The sequence below is a fragment of the Equus przewalskii genome, chromosome 4 (assembly GCF_037783145.1).
Source record: "Equus przewalskii isolate Varuska chromosome 4, EquPr2, whole genome shotgun sequence".
In the NCBI taxonomy this organism is placed as follows: Eukaryota; Metazoa; Chordata; class Mammalia; order Perissodactyla; family Equidae; genus Equus; species Equus przewalskii.
The window spans coordinates 36,910,996-36,933,469 of record NC_091834.1 but is presented as its reverse complement, the minus strand read 5'-3'; the positions used below and the strand labels follow the sequence as shown (position 1 = coordinate 36,933,469).

General features: G+C 36.8%; 1 protein-coding gene across 9 annotated transcripts in view; it reads left to right on the top strand.

The window, feature by feature from the left end:
- The first annotated feature begins 651 nt into the window (after positions 1–651).
- The window catches only part of HEPACAM2 (HEPACAM family member 2), a 35,808-nt gene continuing 13,985 nt past the window's right edge, over positions 652–22,474 (top strand). For 3 of the 9 annotated variants that reach the window (XM_070615657.1, XM_070615654.1, XM_070615655.1), the window contains exons 1-4: positions 652–845; positions 5,829–6,179; positions 9,555–9,839; positions 18,353–18,649. In XM_070615657.1, coding sequence (XP_070471758.1) covers positions 767–845; positions 5,829–6,179; positions 9,555–9,839; positions 18,353–18,649 — 1,012 coding nt within the window. In that variant the 5' untranslated portion in view covers positions 652–766. Of the gene's footprint in view, positions 846–5,825; positions 6,180–9,554; positions 9,840–18,352; positions 18,650–22,474 lie in introns of all 9 variants that reach the window. The other 6 variants (XR_011539030.1, XM_008526148.2, XM_070615656.1 and 3 more) reach the window with 4 other exon arrangements.

The window sequence follows — 22,474 nt, the reverse complement described above, 5'->3', positions numbered from 1 at the left end:
AGGCGAGATCTCTAGACCATTGGTTCATTTCCTCTCTCCTTCAGCTGTGAAAATGTGGCCTCAGATAGTAACTGTTGGCATAGACTTTTCATTATAATTATGCATAATCCATGATTCATTGTCACTTGCAAACACATCTGTGGTCTGCTTTTAAAAATAATGTGAATTCATAGATTCAATAAAACCATGACAGACATTTGTAGTAGGAAATACTACGTAGAAAAATACATTTTTAAAGATATTCAGGTGCTCTATTTTGATTCTTTGGTGTAACTTTTACATGTTGGTTAGTGATTTCATGATGATTTAAAACCATTTAACAGATTTATTAAATACTTCAATTTTCATAGAAAAAATTTAATTTCAAAATAATAGCATAGTTTTGCATCATAGACACTAGCTTTTGTTTTTCAGGAAATTTCATGATATGCTCTCATTATGAAAGCATACTGTTTTTCAATAAAGTAGCCCAAAAGGATGTTTTCCTTCATGTGATTATTAACTGAGAATAATTCATGAAATATACTGACAGTTACTGATAATTGCTAAGAAGCTGTTCTGAAAGTCATGAGCCTGTATTCTTACAGAGCATATAACAGGTGTTCCCACTCCCTGTGTCCTTTGTATACACATTCATTCTGTATTCAAATCACAGAAGCAAGAGGCAGGATAGGGTCTGTTACCTCACTGCTAATTTCCCTAGCAAATAAACCAGCAGCTGCTGGTCCATGAACCGAGTTGCCAGCAGGAACAGGGCACTGTATGCATGGGACAGGATGCTTTCATGGACCCCTTCAGCAACACGGTTGGGGTCTTTCAGTGCAAAATATACCTCCTTCTCTTAGGTAAGGCACTACGTGAATTGTGTTTTAACTGTTTGTTTGTTTTTAACTTGTGGGCATAAGGTAAATATTTGCTTTAGACAGTAGATTCACTCAGATAATTGAAGAACAGCTCAGAACCTTTTAAACAATAACACACTTTGTTCCAGCAAAGAAGCAGGAACATTTAGGAGAAAGGAGGTTCAATAAATAGATGGTTATTGTTTTCTTAGAACAACATTATTATCAATAGCACTTATTAAGAAAGTAAAAACATTCTCAAAGCCTAATGAATTTCTTCTTTTTACAGAGTTTACATATCAATTCAATAGTCTTTAATGCATTTTATTTTTCCAGATATTCTTATAAGCCATGAATATGTGACCGCCTATGGTGAAACTCAAAACGATTTATGAGAATGGTTTTCTGTTTTTTAAATTACAGATATCGTGGCAAGCTGTTAGCGCTACTTCATTTTAAATTACTTATCTTATGAAATATGAAAAAAAGTTCCAAACGGACAAAAAATATTTTATACCCAATAGGGAGAAATGTGTAAAAACTATTATATCTTTAAAATGACTTTAGCCTTTCTCTTTGCCCAATGGTTAGTCTTATTAAAAAAATTTTTCTCTACCTTACTATTTTCCCTCATCCTCCTCCTGATTCTTAGAGTTTAGAGGAGTCTTTCTCCAACATTCCCACTGTTTTTATGTCATCATTATTTTCACCAGATGTTCTCTTTTCCATTGTTCCTATTTATCAATTTTAAAAGTCAAATTCATTTCTTCTTTTGTTTATATTCAACAGAAAGGAATTCAAAAAGGACTTTATTCCTTAAATTTTAAGAACAACTTACCTAAATAAGCAATTTAAGTTTTAGCCTTCTTCTGTACTTTAGAGCCTTGCTTTCAATGGTATATTTTGTTATAGTTTTTATTGTAAATACGATTGTTATTCAAATTTATACCTAATGTTGTACATATCCCACAATTTTGAAATGTGTAGTTTGCAAGTTTTTTTAAAAGTGCTTGAGTTTCCCATAGTTATGATTGGTCCAGTGTTTATGTTGTCAAATTCAAACCTATATATAGATTTTTAGTTTTTGAAATTTTTAGAAAAATTAAATAATTTCCATAACTGGCTTTTTATCTTTTCTTTTTTTGCATTTTTCTGGGCTTTGAAGTACCCTATGCGTCAGTGCCCCCACTTAATTTTGTAACAACAGGACTGCTGTTATTTCATAAGTAATGTTTTTGTATTTGGCTTTAAGAAGAACTTAGAGACGATTCATTTGAGGAATTCAACTAAACTAAAATTAAAATGTACTTTAGAGAAATAGATAGCATGTTCATAAGTAGTTAAAGCAGTTATTATCCCTTAAGACTTTCTTTCTTAGGCAAATTTACTTTTCTCCGTTGGTAGAGTGTTGCAAAAACCATAGGTAGTATGGAAATCTTTCTCTTTTTTGGAATGAATATCTGTTTCTTTTTTCCTTTTAAAAAACTCTTAAAAATGTGAAGCCCAAAATGTAGTCTGTAAAGTCTATTCAAAGTGCGACTTCATAATTTCTATTTTCTCTAAAGATGCAAGAGCTTATTTTCAGTCAACAGTAGTTTTGTTATGCTTGCTAATATCATACATGATAATGAGGAAGTAAATGCCATCTATTTTGAGCTACATCTAGAGGTCACTTTGTGAAGTCTGGTGTTTATATTCAATACAGTGAAACTGAGCTAGGGAGTCTTGTTGCTGGAATATAGAGAACTTTACAATATGACTTCAAGGAGCTCTTTACACTGGGCATTCCTTTATAATGCTGTTGTTATTTGGTTTAAGAAAGTCTCTAAAGGGGAGGTTATTGCTATAATTTTGTATGTCAGTTTATTAATGGTATTGTCAATGTTTCTCCAGGTTAGTATAATGCCTTATATGCAAAAATTCTAAGTACTTTCCTCTTTTATACTCAAAAAGTAAGTATTAATGAATTTAATAATAAAATTGAATTTTTATTTAAGTCCAAATATTTGGAATATCAAAAGGAAATTAAAATTTTATCAATTTTTATATCATTTATTTTCTTGAAGTTTATTGATACAGAGGTTGACTTTCTAAAATCAATAGTTTTAGTCCTTTAGATTTTCTCATACAACTAGAAAAGAGCACTTGGAAAATTTTCAAAACGAAGCTAATTTTTTCCAAGTTAGTAAATTATCGTGGATCTATCACATCCATAGCAGGAAATACAGCAATGGCAGGAGAGTATGTGTTCCTGAAATGTGGAGGAAGCATCCACTTATCTGTTTATTCCCCAAAGTTCACTACAAGTAAGCATTGGATCATGTCAATAGATTCATGTCTTTCCTGTAAAATGAAAAGATTTTAGGTAGCTGAGATAAGCTAATGTATGAAGAAAATTTCATTCCTCGCTGACATTCTTATAACTTGCTACTATAATTTATCCAATAAAAATGATGTAGGCAATCTAAGCAAACAGCTAATGTAACCACTGTACTCTCGCTGTCATACAGATATTTGAACAGGCAACATATTTGAAAAGAATGAAGTCCTATCATTTAATATAATAAGCATTGAATATATTCAGAGATATTCATTGCAATATATTATTTAAGGTATTATTACATGATACAGTTTCTAAAGAAGCCCAAAGAACTAGTTTACCTCTCTTAAACAATTATTGTAAGTGCCATATAAAATGTTATTTTCTGCTAGTTTCATTTTTCCCTGGAGTGAAACATTTGTGCTGTATTTAATATTTCATTAAATAAAATTTGCTTCCCATAACTTCAGTCATAGACTTTCCAATCAGTCTTTTCATACTCTTGATTCAACATTCTGATTCAAGATCCAAAAGTCACCAACGTTTCTATTCTAGTCATGCTGGCACTTCATGGTAATAAAGTGCCTCCCAACCGTTTTCAGAATATAACAATCTCAGTTACTTTTTTTCAACTACGTCTACAAAAAAAAGAAGATAAAAAAGGGTTCTTCCCCTTTTCAAAAAAAAAGTAAACAAGGACTTCTGCAATGACCCTCAAACCACAACAACAGATTGGCGAGAATTGCATTCAGGCCATCTATATGTACATCTCAGTCTAGCAGTGGTTTCTAGATTCAGCTGTGAAATGTATTAAATGGAGTCAGTGACCAAACTACTCACTGTCAGAGGCAACTACTGAGTTTTATGTCAGCAGCCCTGCAGCTTTGTCCAGTGCATTCTCAAGGCAACGATGTGGAATCCCACCATCCCTCTTGATTCTTTGGCAATAAACACAGAATTGCCAATTTATTAAAGGATATCCAGGGATTGACAACTTAGTAAGTGGACTAAAGCCGGAAACTCAATACTTCAAAATTCTCTGCATCCTCTCTCAATTAAATATTGGCCCTTCACCTTCAACTGCAGGGTAGCTGCTACCCTGAGAAAAGCCTCTCAGAACGTCAAAAACGTAATTGTAGAGAGAGCCTTAGACCTCATCTAATACTACCATTGTCTCACACATGAGAAAACTGAGGGCCAGAGAATTAACATGACTTGTCTAAGGTCACTTAACTGACCAATCACCATGTGTCATTTACTAAGACCTTGTATTTCAGTGGATTTTTAACTTTATCAAAGTATCAAATACAGAAATCTCTCTGCCGTTTTAGAGAATATGTTCCTGAAATCCCTTATTTCAAGGCAATTCGCAAGTGATGAATTTAAGACTACATGGTAGAAATAGGATAAGGAAGTCCAAGATTAAGAGTGAACCAGGAAACCCTCATAAATATATTCATATTCCCTGAGGTGAAAAAGGAGACAGAAATACACTTAATAAATACAGTGAAAATTACATTTTACCTATCTTAAGTTAGTAATAATGGGTACTTAAACAACTAATTTTTATTTATTGCTTACCAGGAACTTGTCAGGATCTTCCTGTTGTCATTGAAAGGAACAGAAATGCATGTTGTTTTGTAAAGATAACACATATACTAAGAGGAATCTTTTCCTGTACTGGTCCCCCATCCAAATGCCCAGTGTCCCTCTAAATCTACGACTTCAAGAGCTTCACTCCCTTCTGTCAGCCTCTGCTTCACATATCTCAGACATCACTAGTTTAAAGGCCTAGGTTTACTCTATCTTCTTTTCTCTCTCTTATGATTTCCTTGCAGAAACTGCTACTCCTTTTCTGCAGTTCACTTTATCTCCTCTACAGCAGCTAGAGCGCATGTTAAAAAATAAATATTTATATCCCTCCTCTACCCATAGAACTCCAGTTGCATCCCTATCTCACTCAAAGTAAAATTGCCAAAGTGTTTGCCATAACTCTAAGACACTGTCTGATCCGGCCCTGGCCACCTTGCCTCACCACGCTCCTCCTCCATTCTGCTCCATCTTGCTGTTCCTCAAACACGCCAACCAGATTCCTGCTTCTGGGCAGGAATGACTGATCATGACTGATAATGGTTTAATGCCATTTTCTTTGGAATATTTGCATTGGACAAGGCTTTTGCTAAAGGGGAAAACTTCCAATAATAGACTAGTAAGCCATTTCAGAAGACTTTGGAGGAAGATTCTTGGGAGGAAGTATCCCCACAGTGTTTCTCAAATCACATAGTTTGATTAGGAATATGATATGACTCAGACATTAGTGCAGCCACAACTTCAAACGCTTTTAAAGGTTTCACTGGACTTTAGAACTAATAATCTTTCCCAGTTCTCTTTTTCTTTAACAGTCGTAGATATTAACTTCTGCTTTTCCTTTTCATCTTGGCTTTAAAGAAGTCACGTAATCAACATAGTCTTTGGGTGGAGTTTTAAAATGCAGAAGGTTTCAGAGACAAATATTTACCTCTACAGGCAGACGGTACTAGAATAGTTAGTACCTAGAAGCCTCTCTTTGAAAAGGATTATCACCCGACCAGGTTCTCTCTGTATTGTCCCTTTAGATTGTGAAATGTGGCTCAGGGTCTTTATAGCTCTCCTTTCCTTTGTAGCAGGTGCTTGCTCAGGGCTGAAGGTGGCAGTGCCATCACACACCATCCATGGCATCAGGGGTCAAGCCCTCTACCTCCCTGTGCACTACGGATTCCACACTCCGGCGTCGGACATCCAGATCATATGGCTGTTTGAGAGACCTCACACAATGCCCAAATACTTACTGGGCTCTGTGAACAAGTCTGTGGTTCCCGACTTGGAATACCAACACAAGTTCACCATGATGCCACCCAATGCGTCTCTGCTCATCAATCCACTGCAGTTCACTGATGAAGGCAATTACATCGTGAAGGTCAACATTCAGGGAAATGGAACTCTATCAGCTAGTCAGAAGATACAAGTCACTGTTGACGGTGAGTCCACTACGAGTGACATGGGCAGCTGGGTAGCATGGTAGTTAGCAAAGCCTCAGGAGATTAGATTAACTGGCCTCTAGGTCCTGGCTCTGCAACTTTGGGAAAACTAATTAACCTTCAAAGCCTCAGTGTCTCATGGCAAAAATGACATTACCTACCTCATGAGGCTGTCTGAGGATTAAATAAGACATGCATGTAAAGGATATGCACAGTGCCCAGCTAAAGGTAATCAAGCAAGAAGTAGAATTTATCATTTATTTGCTTGGGAACTATCAGTATAAAGTTGCTGATACAATGAGATGGAGAAAATCTTATTTTCTTAGAATGCACCCTGGGAAGAGCCCTATTCTCATCGCTTGAAGATTTTTATTTTGGTACACTGTTTGGGGAAGGATGAGACTTGCTCAAGCACCAAACCTAAGGAACAATAGAAATTGCTGGAAATGTTCTCTGAGAGAGTGGGGTCAACTCACTTTCAGACATTTATTTTCCTTAATGAGATATGTAAGTGGCATACCTTACTATGCCCAAAGCCCAACTTCTGATTTTTCCCTCTAAACCTGTTTGTTTAACAATATTCCTCCATTTTAGTAAATACCAACTGCATTCCATCAATTGCTCAGGCCAAACAAAACCTTGCAGTCATCATTGACCCCTCTTTCTCTCATGCACACATCCGGTGCACAAGTTAACCCCGTCAGCTTGACCTTCAAAATACAGACAGAGTTCAATCACTTCTCACCACCCGCACTCCTGCCCCACTCTACCCCGCCATCAGCTTGGCCTGGGCTATCCTGATAGCCTATCACCAGGCCTCCCTGCTTCTCCTCCTGCCTCCTCAGCTTAAAATCCTCCCATAGCTTTCCATCTTGTTCAGAATAAAGATAAATTTACTAACAATGGCCTACAAGGCCCCAAATGATCTCCCCAACATACCCAACACCTCTCTGACCCCATTTCCTATCTCTCTTCCCCTCACTCACTCTGTTCTGACCGCACTGGCCTACTTGCTCTTCCTAGAACAAGCCAAACACCCTCACACCCCAGGACCTTTGTACTTGCTGTTCAGTCTACCTAGGTTGCTCTCCTAGATAACAGCATGGTTCTCTCACCTATTCCCTTTAGGTCTCAGCCAAAATGTCACTTTATCTGTAAAAGCTTTCCTGACCACCTCATATAAAGTGTAACCTCAGTCCTCAAATACAGAGAGAGCCAGAGCAAGAGAGAGAGAGTTACTCTCTATCTTGAGTTCAATTTTATTGTCTTCATAGCATTTATTTCCACCTGGACATTTTATATATTTGTATTTGCTTACTGTTTCTCTTCACCACCTAGAATACAAGGTCCGTGGGAGCAGGGACTTTGTGTTGTTTCCTGCTTTGTCCTCAGTGCCTGAAACCTGTTGCTAGCCATTAGTGTGTGCTCAGTAAACATCTTTGGAGTAAATGAGTGGAGACAAGAGAGACTGTGGGGGAGCAAATATACGGGATGTAGAAGCAGATGCCTAGAGAGCAAATTCGGGAAAAGAAAAGGGGAAAATTCTAAAGGAAATTTTCATGAAATGCTCCTGTGTAGTACTCTTCCCAAAACTTTTAATAGAACATCCATTCCATGTTAATGTACAGTAAAATTGGATCTGTTTAGGGAAATGCAACCAAAAAGCCTTAATAGGAGTTTAGGGCCTGCCCAAAAAAAGTCTTCTTAGGAACCTTCCACATCAATCAGAGTTACACTGTTTTAGGCAAGTGTATACTCACAATACCAATGTCTGTTCTAATGATTGGTTCTCCCCGTGCGAGACCATCAACATGCTACACATGTGATTTATCCCATACCATAAATATTTCCACACACACGCATATTTGAAACATGAGCTTTTTCTACATGATAAATATATATAACTCATTTTTGTTTTAAAATCATAACAATTTAAACAAAAGCTCTTCTGAATCCTTTGTTCTTACCAGGGAAGATAAAGGATTACATTGAGTGGACAAGTTGATTGCACCCATCTTGATAGGCTGGAAGCTTCAGAACTGCTCAGCTCCCCTGCAAGTTGCCTTTCAACTCCCTTTCTCCTTATCTTTCATTTTCTCCTGTCTTCTCTGGGCTGAGGGATTGGATCTGTTTGTGCCCTAATGAACATTTTCTGTATGGGAAAATGTAAGTATGAGTCAAGACTAATTTACCTAAGGAGATGTATCAATTCCAATTAAAAGCTTGATAGAAAATTAAAATCTAAATATTGAAGCCAATCATCTGTTGCTTAAATATCAGCCCATAGTCTCTGCATCCTGTAGTCATACATGGAAGGAGATTATTAAATGCATATGTCTCCAAAATGCAGAAGAGAAACATTGCCAGATTTAAAGTCCTCTTCATTTTGTCACTAACTGCTCTGTAACTCTTGGAAAGTCACTGTGCTTTATCAAACAGAGTCACGAACCTCAAGGATTAATGAAGGTTGCTGAAAATGGTTGTGGGTACTTATATAATTCCCACCCTTATCCAACAATTTTTGAGTTAAAATTCAGGGAGGAAATATTTACCCATTCTTGGAAAATTGTTCATTTGACAAATATATGTCCACTGTGTACCAGACTCAGGAAATAAAACTACTTCCTATGACTTGAGTTCCAACAGGAATTTCTATTGGATTTGTCTTTTATATCCCTAAAGTGATGCAATCCCAATAACATTTTATCCTATTTTCAGATTCAGTCACTGTTGAAATGTAGGTTTTGCTTTGTTATGGTGATTAACATAACGTTGCAACACAAATGCAAAGCAATTAAAACATATAATTAGTTTGCTTACATAGAAGAAAAAGTAAATAGTACATATGTGATTCTCTCAAACTTTCCTTCAATCCCCCAAAAGCGTAATGTATATGAGGTTTTTATTTTACAGATGGTGGATAAAAATTTGGGTTCACCACTTCCATCCCAACCAGCTGTTCTTGGGACACCAGGACAAATCAAGAGAGGGGAACAACCATGTGAACTTTGCCTATGAGAGTCCACCTTTATGGTGTTGGGAAAAGCACAAAGAACAGGAAAGAAGGAAGTTGGCGTTAATTGCAGTTTACCACCAACTGCATTATCTATAAAGTAAAGGTTCTCATTGGAAAATCCTTATCATATAAGTTCTAGAATTTAGTTATCTCTACTATACATGATATTTTTATATTGTATCATTTTGCTTTTTCCATAACTTTTTTTACTCTCTTTAATTATTGCCTGAACTTTTGACACTTACAAAGTATAAAACTTTGGAATCACTTCCCCAGGATTTAACATTTGAAAGTCCTCACAGACATTTATTACAATTCGCTGGTGGCAGAAATCATTTCTATCTCTCTTGATATTGCAGACCCTGTCACGAAACCAGTGGTGCAAACTCAGCCTTTGTCTGGGGCTGTGGAGTATGTGGGGAACATGACCCTGACATGCATTGTGGAAGGGGGCACCCGACTGATTTACCAGTGGCTAAAAAATGGGAGGCCTGTCCACACCACCTCCACCAACTCCTTTTCTCCCCAAAACAACACCCTTCATATTGCTCCCGTGACCAAAGAAGACATTGGGAATTACAGTTGCCTGGTGAAGAACCCTGTCAGTAAGATGGAAAGTGACATCACTATGCCCATCATATATTGTAAGTTTTTAAAAACATATTCATGACTTTTCTTCTGGGAATTTCTCACAAAGGTAATCATAGAGAATATCAACATAAGACGTCATTTGGTTTTTGCCATTATTTTAGTGCAATACTAGTTGTAAGTACACTTCCTAGGCACTGTCTTGTCATGAAATATATTTATTTGCATAACCCTATTTCTTGAGGATCAAGTTGAGATACTGGCCAGGGGCCTTTCGGGATACATTTTGTGACTTAGTTCATTGTGTGACCTTATTTCCAGTGGAAAGTAGAAACTTCAGTTTCAAGAACCAGAGCCATGCAGAATGCACTAATTTATTCATCCCCAAGGAGGAAGAGTTGGTGATTGTAAACTGGGAGAGGGGTGTGCTCTGTAGCTGACCACAGGGAGAAAGAATGCTCCCAGGTCATGGGAAGTGCATGAGTAGTGCATTCCAGAGTACGACACTTCTCTCTCCCCATTTTCTCAGCTCCATTTTTAGAGGCAGGGTGCAGGGAGCATCATAGTTTAATTATTCTGCAGTAAGATATTCAGGTTCCCAGGGAACAGTAATTATTTCAGGTTTGCATTTTCCTTGGTTCTTTTTTCTATTCTTGTTGCTACTGTTTAGCCACTTGTACAGAGTTAAGTTCATAAACTCTTCAGTTCATGTCATAATGTTATCACCAACCCAAACAAGATCCCTCTCTTGAGTGTATTTTTTGCCCAGTCCCCTATACTACATAGAACCACCTCTAATATGTTTAATATTGCCTTCTAATTTCAGCTTCACACAGGGTTTCTCATCCTCCACATTAGTGACATTAGGAGCTGAACAGCTCCTTGTTGTGGGGGCTGACCTATGCATTATAGGATGTTTAACAGCATCCCTGGCCTCTACCTGCTACATACCAATAGCAAGCCTTTTCCAGGTGTGACAACTGAAAATGTCTCTGGACACTGCTGTATGTTCCCTGGGAGGGAGGAGGCAAAATCACCCCTAGTTGAGAACCAATGGTCTGTTACACTGGGAAGTCTTATCAGTTACCACGTAGCTTAGAGCATAGCTGCAACAGCAGCTTAACAAGAAAAGTGAGGCATAGCAAAGGAAACCTGCTCACCCCTGTGGCGTCAGGATGGAGGTTTCAGCTGGTTGAATCATAAGGGTAGAATTAAGCCTGATAAATTCAGAATTCAATGTCTCTGAGATGCACCAGTCCTTTCACTCAGAAACAGAACAAATTTTATTAAAAAGTGCCAAAGAAGGAAATTATAGTTTTCCATCAAGAAATACCAAAACACTACAGATTGCAAGCAAATTATATAAGATCTGTTACAATCATGAGTTATATTGTGTTTTGTGGTGTCATTATTTTTGTAACTGAAGCTTTAGTTGTATTTTTACAGTAGTTTTACCTAATCTTATATTTAGATAACATTGTGAAAAAGATCCTGTCTGCCTTAAAACATAGTTTGAGAATTAGATTCACAAAAAAAGTATGAATTGACTGTCTGTATTGACTGTCTAGCATTGAATTGGAGTAAAAAATTCAGATTTAATGTAGTCTGTTTATCGTATAGTCACATTCTTGATTGAATAAGGTTATTCTGACGTGAATTAAAACTTCCATTCAACTCCAAGTAGCACAAACCTAAACATTCATGTTACTTAAGCACAGTGAAGGAATATGAGCAAAGTGAATCAAATCTAGGGCCACGTACATACATCCTTACTTTATATTTTATTGTTTGGTCTAATTAATTTACATTCACATAGAAAAGGTACAAAATGGAAAACAAGATAATAAACCAGCCAGATATCACCTACTGAATATTAATCCCAAGGAACCATCACTCAATGTGGTGAGAGAGAACAGGAAATGACACTGTGTTGGAGCATCCTTGCTAACTGAAGAAAACCTGGTCACGTTTTGTCTTGGCCATGTGCTCTAGTTAATATCGTATCAATGCGAAGTGCACTGAGTAGCACAGTGGTTAAGACCCTGAGCAGTAAATTCAGACTGCCTAGGTGAAAGCCCTGGTGCTGCCGTTACCAGTGTGTGCAAGTGACTCCCCATCTCTGTGCATCAGTGCCCACATCTCTTGATCTACACTGTCCCTGGAGAGAGAAGGATGGGGAGGATTAGGTGAAATTTTATGTATAAAGAAGCTAATGCCTGGCATATAGGAAGAACTCAATAATGTTAGCTCTTTTTCTTTTCCTTTCTTTTCCATTTTTTTTCCTTTGAGCCAAAACTATGGTGACATATTTGGCAACATGACAGGAAGAAGTTTGGAGTGCCTGGATAATCTAGAAGATACCTACAAAGAAAAAATTGAAAGAATACCTTGAGAAGAACTCTTTTCTTCCCCAAACATTACCATTCTTTAATTTAACATACTTTTTCTACATGAAAATATTTTATTTACATCAATTCTTTATTATAGCTATCTATTTATCTCTCCACCTATCTACCTATCTTTAAACTCTAGACATAGATTTAAATGAAAAGTTCCTGGGGAAGTTGTCTAAGCAATTATAGGCACATAAAAATATTATTTGTATCTTTAATTACACTTTTGTTTTGCAATATAGTTTATTTTAATCTGGCAAAGTAAGAAGAAGATCTTTCTTTTAACATGTGCAAGTTCATGCCCCAATCTAATCATTATAACAGAATATGCTGATATATAGTGTGAAAAGTATAAAAATGGGGGGAAACTTCATAATCACAGCTGTTAATGTTAAATATTATGCTTCAAACTCTAAACCTTCTTTCCTTCCCTGTGTTATTTGAGAGAATTAAAATATCCCAATTTGAATAAATTCAGATTTCACAGAATGTGTCTTCTATTCACAGACTGAATTTTCTTCTTTACATTCTTTTAGACATAGTCTATGTAAATCTCACAGAGAAACATCTGTCATGAGTGTAGACTAATGACAAATAGTAGCAAGAAAAACACTGAGAAAATTTACAAATCGTTCCATTTACATATTGTAAACATGATTTAAGAAAGATTTTTATTTTCATTAAGTGATAATTGTGAATATAGTATTATTTATTTTCTTGATTGTTTTTACATTCAAATGCAAAAGGCTTCACTTGGTCAAAATCCCACTTTATTGATATTTATTCATTCACTCATTCATTCATTTATTCATTCAGTTTAATTTGATTAAAAAATCAAACATCATAGTCTTATTTGTGCTAAGCATTTATTACCTGTAGAAACATATATATATAGAATGTATATAACATAGATGCACAACCAAACTTGTTAATCTATTTATTTTTCTTGCTAAAATAGCCCTATTTTATTGTTTGTTTTTGTTTTCTTGGTTTGGGACTATAAGATTTAAATAAAATATATAATCTGAAGATTTGTCATTTATCCTTTCTGCTGGTGTGGCAGCAACATGTTTGCAATCTTTATCATTCCATGCAAACAGAATATATGCCTTGGTTGATCTTATTCCCAGTTTTCTTTCTTCATCTGGTTACACTCTTTTCTTCCTTCACAACGTCTTCTCCGAAAAGGCCCACCTGTCCCCACTTTGTCTCACCTCTTCAGTGTCACTAAGAGGTTCGCTCTGCTCCTGCAGGACCCCATGCATATTTTTCCTCGGGTACTCATTGCATTATATTTGTTTTGAGTCTCTTCTACTCATAAGTGCCCCACCCTATATAGGAGCTCTGCCTTATTCATCTTTGTATCCCTAGGGCAATACTTGGCACAGATTAAGAACTCAATAGAGATTTCTTGAACCTGATAAAATGGAATGGATTATCTTTCTTCATATCCCTTTCAGATTCTAGTTTTATTTCATGATGCTGTAGAAAGGCTAAATTCCCATTATAAGATAACAGCTTCTTAGTTATAGTGCTTTGCTCCTGCGTGGTGTTTTTTTTTTCCATGACCTTTAGCAAAATTCTCAATAATCTAGTAAATGTCATATTCCAATATTCCCCCATAGACATCCACATTGTAATTTAGAATCTCAACATGAGTCATCTATTCTGTTTTCTTAAGGCACTGTTTCTATAGCAATTGTTTTCATGAAAGCAAGAATTATTTTTTATTTTGGCAGAAAAAAACTGTAACAAAATCTGTCAAAATTGACCATATATTTAGGAGGTTATGATGTCATAATCTGGTATTGGCCTTAGTGGAATATAATGTCAAGCCAGTAATTCACTTGCAGTTCCACTTGCAGTTCATGAAATGTACATGCCTTCCAGCTCTAGCTGTAAATAATAACCTGGTAACCACTGCATTTTGTGTGCAACATATGGCACTGCTGCAGGGAAGTACTCGAAGTGATAAAAATTAAAGGAAAAAAAGGTCATTCACGGTAAATACTTACCATCTGCTCCCTAGCAGGTTGGCAAGCAGCATCATGATGGAAATTTAGGTACTGTTCCCGCCCAGCCATAAATTGTTAAAGAGAACAGATGATGATTTTACAAGTCATTTAGTAAACAGCCATTTTTGAGGCAAAGGGTTCATTTCTATTGGGAGTTCTCTGCCAAAGGCAAGAAACTGAACCATAATCCACAGTCAAAATAGAATCATCCTTCTGCTTTCATCTTCAAAGTCAGAGGCTATACTGGTTGAATCACTCCAATGTCTTCAATTGGATTGCCCGTTCCCATGAATAATGTACTAGGCTGCACCTCAAAGTAAAGGGATGGTCAGCCCGAAGTGCTAATGAAAAGGAAATAACATCCTAGTGTAGTAAGAGGAAAATAGATTGTAAGCAGTGTGTAGAGTGTGAAAGATGGATTGATAGATCTCTGTGTGTGTGTGCTAGAGAGAGAAGAAAGACTTGAAGATCATACACTGAAATATGGATATTCAGTCTCTGAGTGGTGAAATTACAAATGAGTTTTCTTTTCATCTCTGTGCTTCTCTGAATTTTAGGATTTTCTGCAATGAACATTTATTTCTTATGTAAGCAGATAAAATATGTTGCATTTTAAGAAATCATATCAGATGCAAGCAACTTAAACGCTTCAAGGTTTTAGGTTCCAAGAACTGGAAGAGACGCTTGTGTGGGGACTAGGGTAATTGAGGGATTTGAGGCTAACTCTGAAGAGTGAGATATAGGATATAATTAAGACAGACAAAAAAACAAAAAAGACAGACAGAAGAGAAAAGATTATGCCAATCATGAAACCCAACAAATGGGGAAGTAGCAAAATCAAAATAAACGTGAGTGTAGGGAAGATACGCTAAGATAACCAGATTCCTTTCTTTAGAAGCATATTTTATTTTAAACTGGAATGATGTTATTAAATTAGATGATCAACATTATTTACCAGCCTTGACTCTAAATGACTGTGGGCTTCCTCTACAAATCGAACCCACTCTCCAAAATAGAAGAATTCCTACTTTTGAGAATAATTCATTATGTTGCATGGTCTTAAGGTAATTCCAAATGAGGAGTTCCCAAAAAAGTTTTGAGTAATGTCAGCACACTTTGAAAGGGATATCACTCATTTTTATGTATGTTAAATTATCAGGCAGTTTGTTTTTATAGTCACATTCTGTAAACCCTGAAAACCAGTGGGAAGACTGAGACTGAATGGCTGTATTTTTATGACCACACTTCTCTTCTTTATCAAGCCTGCCCTGTTCTGCCCTTGGAAAGGCTCCAACACTTAAGTTTTTGTGCACAGACTTGGATCTGTTGCTGTTCCAAAACTTGGTTGATTCCTCCCATTGGTTTCCTGCTATGTGAACCATAACCAGTGGCCATTGGTTGGTGGCCTTTGCTTCCCTAATGTACCGTCAATGCTGACAACTTTAAGGGACCCTGCTGCTACACTGGCCCTGAGGTAACAGCCACAGGAACCATGTCTACAACAACTCTGATTCCCTCACAATGCCTAGAACAGTATCATGCACACAGTGACATTTCCACATTGATTTTAATTAAGTAAGTGAAAACAACTTTTCACTCCCATTACACAACATACTATTTAGTGGAATTCAGAATAAAGGGTTTCATTTTATAGCACACAGTTCTGAAACAGTGGTTTTCCTCTGACGCTGTATCACACCCTGAAATGAGAGAACACATGATAGGCTTCCAGTGCAGTCACAGGAAAGGGGCATTCATTTCTCTTCACTTTAATCCTCCATCTCTGTCCGGTTCCTGATTACTTCAAATTTGAAAGTACTAACTTCTATCTTTGCTTTGTGAAAGTAGGATCATTTCATATACATATTAATATAAATCTATAGCTTTCCTTCAGATGTCTCTGTGTCCTTAGGAAGCAAAAACACAGAGTGTAAAGTGTATATTCTCTTGTAGAAATTAGTGCCATCAAGTTGATTCTGTCTCCTAGTGACCCTGTCCACAGCAGAGCTGAACCATGTCTGATCTTTTTGCTCCATCCTCTCCCCTTCTTTTGCTATATCAGACAATTCTCCATTGCTATTCATAGGGTTTTCACGGCCAATTTTTTCAGAAGTGAGTGGCCAGGTCCTTCTTCCTAGTCTGTCTTAGTCTGGAAGCTCTGCTGAAACCTGTCCACCAGGGGTGACCCTGCTAGTATTTGATATACTGGTGGCATAGTTTTCAGCATCACAGAAGCATGCATCTGCCACATTATGACAACCAACAGACAGGTAATGTGGTTCCCTGACTGGAAAATGAACCCAGGTCATAGCAGTGAGAGTGCCGAATCTTAACCACCAGACCACCAGGGCTGGCTGAGTGTTCCCTGGCTAAATATCATTTATTGTTTTGCATCTTCAGTTTCTGTTATATCTTATGAAATTTATTTCCCCAGTGGTAGATTGATCAGAAATGCTGACATAATAGAGAACCTCTGGAAATTTGCTGTTAGCTAGCTGGTATCCAGAATTGCTTTAGTGTGGCATGAAGAAAGAACTTTTGCAATCAGTCATCTAGTCAACATTTTTATAGTAAAGGTGGGAAAAGTGAGACTCAAAAAGTTTAAATGACTTCTGAAGAACGCTTAACTAATAATTGACAAAATCAAGATTTAACATAGTTATCCTACTCTCTGGTCACAACATTATATTTATCCACATAATGAGAGATGAATAGTTGGTCCTTTCTTTTGAAATCAAAACCTTTGAGATTAGGTTATTACTGAGCAAGCCATCCGTGGCCTTATCCAGTTTATGAATTCCTTGAGAGTAGGAACTGTGTCTTAACATATTTCTTATCTGTTGTGTACTAAATACATTAACACTTACTATCTCTCAAACAAGTATTTATTGATTGATAACTTGACTGAGTACAGAACTAATATATAATTAGAAAATAATTTATTGTAAAATTAATAATAATGTTAGAAAACAAGAAATTATTCTGAGATAGAAATTTATATCACTTACACTTTTTTTAGAGGGGTAATATGATTGATTAAGTGCATATATTTTAGAGTTTTAGCTTTGCTATTTAGTAGTGTGTGACCCTGGGAGAATTAAATTTTTAGATATCTCTTCTTTCATCTTATATTGGGAATAATAATATCTACCTCATGTGATTACCTTAAAGATTAAATGTGGTTATCTGCGTAAGTGCTTAAAGTGACTTCGGATGGCAAATATCCAATAAAAGTTGGTTATAATCAACTGGAAAATGAGCACAGTTGTGTCTAAACCTTAAAGTTTTTAGAATATAGACCAGGATTTAGACTGGATGAGAAAAACCTGTCTAGCTGAGGAATATTTTTATAATCTCTTGATTTTTCTCTGGAGAAAGCGATGGGAAATGTGTCTTCATCTGCAGGCAATCTGGTGCCATAGAAATAGCAAAATGCTACAGGAATATTGCAGGGTGAGGAAAAACAACATGGGATATCCATGATTAAGTAGTTTATTGATGATTTACAAATATTTGTTAATGACAACGAAGATGTATTTTTTCCAAATGAAATTCTAAGCTTAGCTTGCAAAGAGGAATTTTTTAAATTCTTTAACTGTTAAAATGTCATGAAAATATGAAATACTCCTATATCCATTTGTACAGATTTGTGTTCCATGTGAACTATGTATTTTATAAATATTTCCATGGCCTATCTTAGCACTGAGAGAAAAACGTATAAAACTCAAAGTATGGTTGGCAAAGAAAAAATAGTGGCCATAGTCTATTTTAAAAATGCTTTCAAGTGCAGTTATGATTTCAGAAAGATGAAATTTGTCTAACGGTATTGCACATTTATCAATACATTACTCAAAAGCTTAGCACAAGAATTATGATGACAGTATTTGTAAAGTTATATATAACTTAGTATACTAAGTTTAAAGACTTTCACTATTTCAAATAAGTTCAATCACATCGCAAATAATTTCTATTTCCATGGATATCAGAATAAAACATTTTTAGGTTCTTATCATTTATTGATATTCTAAATGAGGACCTATTTGCCCAAGCTTAACTTGAAGACTTTCATAGAAAGTAAAATGCTGCTAAGTTCTCCTAAACTCAAAAACTTTGTTGTGATCATTGATGTTACCCCTTTATTTCTTTTTTCAATTAATGCAGATGGACCATATGGACTTCGAGTTAATTCTGATAAAGGGCTGAAAGTAGGGGAAGTGTTTACTGTTGACATTGGAGAAGCCATCTTGTTTGATTGTTCTGCCGATTCTTATCCTCCCAACACCTACTCCTGGATCCGGAGGACTGACAATACAACATATGTCATTAAGCACGGGCCTCACTTAGAAGTTGCATCTGAGAAAGTAGCTCAGAAGACAACTGACTATGTGTGCTGTGCTTACAATAACGTAACTGGAAGGCAAGATGAAACTCATTTCACAGTCATCATCACCTCTGTAGGTAAGTGTGACAAAAGGCAGGGATCCTAATGAAATGCAAATGCATGCTGGCCTTGCTCTACCCCTATTTTGAACTTATGTGGAAGAGAAAATCATGTGGAATTGTGGGGTTTTTTTTTTTGAGGAAGATTAGCCCTGAGCTAACTACTGCCAATCCTCCTCTTTTTGCTGAGGAAGACTGGCCCTGAGCTAACATCCATGCCCATCTTCCTCTACTTTATACGTGGGACGCCTACCACAGCATGGCTTTTGCCAAGCGGTGCCATGTCCCAACCGGCGAACTCCAGGCCGCCAAGAAGAGGAACATGCAAACTTAACTGCTGTGCCACCGGGCCAGCCCCTGGAATTGTTGAAATACTCTAAGAAACTCTTTTTCCTGAGTCAACTGAGCCATGGCTTCTATGAGCCAAAGAAAGAAAACTCAAAATGGAATGAAGGGGGAATTCAATTGCTAACTCTGAGGGACTATGAAGAAAAAGAGAATTCAATAAGTTACCTCTAGAAATGCGTTCTTGCTTTCCTGATTTTACAAACAGGAATATAAGAGAAGCAGGCTACTCATTTAAAAGGTTTATATCTATGATTGTATTAGGTCAGATGAGTAAATCTCCAAGAGTTGGAAATCTGGTTTGCCTGCTAACTGACTCCCCTTCTCGCTATCCTTCATGGGCTCCCCTTCCTCTTTCATCATTTAAACACCTGAAATCTGTGGAAGCTCTCAACAGGGGTCTCAGTACCTTGGAAACTACAAAATTTTGTAAGTCTGTGAAATTTGACATTCTCTAGAAATCATCTGATTTTCCAGAAAGGTCCTCGATCCACAAAGGGTTAAGAATCATTGTCTAAAATATTTAGGTCCTCCAAATTCCCAACCTTCTGAACCTTCTCTTCTCTCTCTGCAGTCTGACTTCATTCAGTGGTGTGATTTCATTCACTCTCATGGTTTCATGCAACACTGGTGCATCCGAAACATATTTTTAAAGCTCTCAACTGTACAGCCAGTTGCCTTCTGTGTGTCTCCACTTTGAAGTACAGTTACCAGAGGCAGCATACAAGTCCAACATAACAGAACTGAACCATCTTTTTTTCCCAAAATTACTATTCTTTCTATATTCCCTGTTTAAGTGAATGTCCCTACTATCTACCAACCTGAGTCAGAAAGCTAAATGCCATCCCAAACTCTTTTCTCTTACTTATGGCCTTCCCCCCATACCATCACCAAGTTTGTCCACTCTCCTTCCTTCCTTTCTCTCAGGCACATTCTCTTCTCTCCTTCCTTCTTCTTTCTTTCTTTTCTTCTCCCTCTCTCTCTCTCCCTCATCCTCTCCTTCTCTACCTCCTCCTGCTCCTCCTCATCCCCCTCTCTCACCTCCTCCTCCTTCTCCACTTCTTTCTCCTGTTGCTTCTTCTTCTGCTTCTACTATTACTATCAAGTCCTTTTTGGACTCACCTTTCATACAGACAAAGACAAGCCAGATTCCACATGGGGAAAACCTGAGGGCAGGTTTGGACAGGAAGTGGTGTTTAGGGTGCCTGTGATTTGGTGGAGGAACAAGTTTGCAAGAGGTACCACCCATTAATACCCTCTCCGATGATGTCTTCCCTTTCTCTGTCTTTATAGCCCTGGTGCCTAGAATAGGGTTCAAAACACAGAGTCAATAGATTTTTTTGAATAGATGAAGCAAAAATATTATTCTTGAAATTCTTAAGCTAGATTTTTCAGCATATGGCCCTTGGACCTTGCATTAAAATCACCTGGGGAAGCCTAATAATGAATTTTCATTAAGACACCACAGACCTATTGGATCAGGAGCTCGCAGGTAGGATCTGGGAATTTGAATATTTAGCAAGCACAGGTGTGACAACCACTTGTTTAAGGCGTTTTTTTCTCCATAGCTTTTTCAGTATATTAAAAGGCTCTGAAAGGGCCACCAAGAATTATAAGACTATCACAAACTATAGATTGATGAAGAAATATATAGTGAATGGAGTCCCAGGATTCCTTCAAGTTGAGGGTATTCATATTTGCAAAATCATCCGAGTATATTGGAATGTATATACTGGCATGGTGGAGTTTTGGTTTTTTACATGAAGAAACTACCTTCCTCTTGAGAAGAGTGCTATCAAATAGAAATTTCTGCAATGAAAGAATTATTCCATCTGCACCATCCAATATGGTAGCCACTATGGTAGCAATATGGTAGCTTCAGTTGGCTTTTGAACACTTAAAATATGGCTATGCAACTGAGAAGCTGAAGTTATGATTTTATTCCATCTTTATTAATTGTAATTTAAATGTAAATAGCTACATATGTCTAGTGACTACCAAATTAGACAATGCAGCTCTAGAATTTTCACCTGAATTATGCTTTATTTGGGCAGTAGATAATAATATATTTCCCTTGCAGACCCCAACAGCATATATGTGTTTAGGGTGATAGAAATCAGGCACTCATTCATTCGTTATTTAGCACTAATCATGGGCCAAATTTTGAGGTGAGCACTGAGAATCCCACTTGAAAAAAATAATTCCCATAACAGGATGCTCACAACCTAATATAGGTAGCAGGTTTGTAAACAGCTAAAGTGCATCCTTTGCTTTTGATTTTACTAAATTTTTAATATGCTTAACCAGCTTTTTACCTCAGTGGGTAACCAAACATAATTTTAAAGCAAGCTGTAATTAAGCACATGAAATAGTTTAGTAGCAACCCAGATATCATCTTAGACTTGTTCCTAATGTTCGTTGTAAGTGCAAACATGGCTATAATATGTAGATACATACTGCACTGAAGCCTTTCTCACTGCCCAAGCTTTCTCTATTAATATTTAGCCAAGGTATTTTCATAATATCAGAAGCCCCCAATATTTGATTAAGATCTTATTACCAAAGTCCAAAGACAGCTACAGTCTTAATGTCAAATAATTGCCTTTTGCAAAATCTAAAAAACCTGTTTGACCTGTACAAAGACCAGGCGTTTGTTATTATAGTAAATAAGAAAAGCAGGTGCTTATTTTTCAGAGGGATGCAGGGTTGTCAACATCAGTGACCTCTTTGTGGTTTTTAGAGCTATTTTCCAACCCCCAAATGTCCGTAGAACTTTAACTCAAACAGCTACAAAATGGCAAAGAAAATGAGTAGTATTGACTTGTTTTGTTAAACATTTGATTTTTTTAAGTTTTCCAAATGAGTGAATCTTTGCAATGCAGATTAAGTGCACACCAATCTACAGTGAAAAAATGAACATCACTTTGTAACGATCAATTGAACACTTACTGACCATTCACTCTAATGAGCAATCTATATTGAGATCTGTGGAGAATTTGAAATAATTTAGAGGGATCAGGTAACTGCCTTTGAAATATTTTCAGAACCAAGTTGTGTTTGGTGTAACCAGAGTCAAGCTGTAAGAAATAGATGAATCTCTTTGTTTTTAATGAAGCAAAGAATGTGGCCAACCAAAAAGTCTCAGCGGTAAGATGTGGAGGGCAAAGGAAAAAGGAGTCAAAGATGACTCCAAGATGACAAATATGGAAAGAAAACAACAAAATCAGGAAATAATCAAAAGTTTTATTAGGGACTTTCAGCTGGGGAGATGAAGGCTGGAGAATGTGACGATTAACTCCATGTTTTCCTGCCTGTGTAAGACTAGACCAGAAGGTGCCTTCCGTGGGCTATGATTCACACCTAATTTGAGACATTAATGGACCTTTCTGTTTTTCAGTGGAGATATCCTAAAGAAAACAGGGCAATGAGCAAGTCATACAGCTAGAGAAAATAATATCTGAATTCAAAACACTTGTTTTTAACCACTATACAAACTGT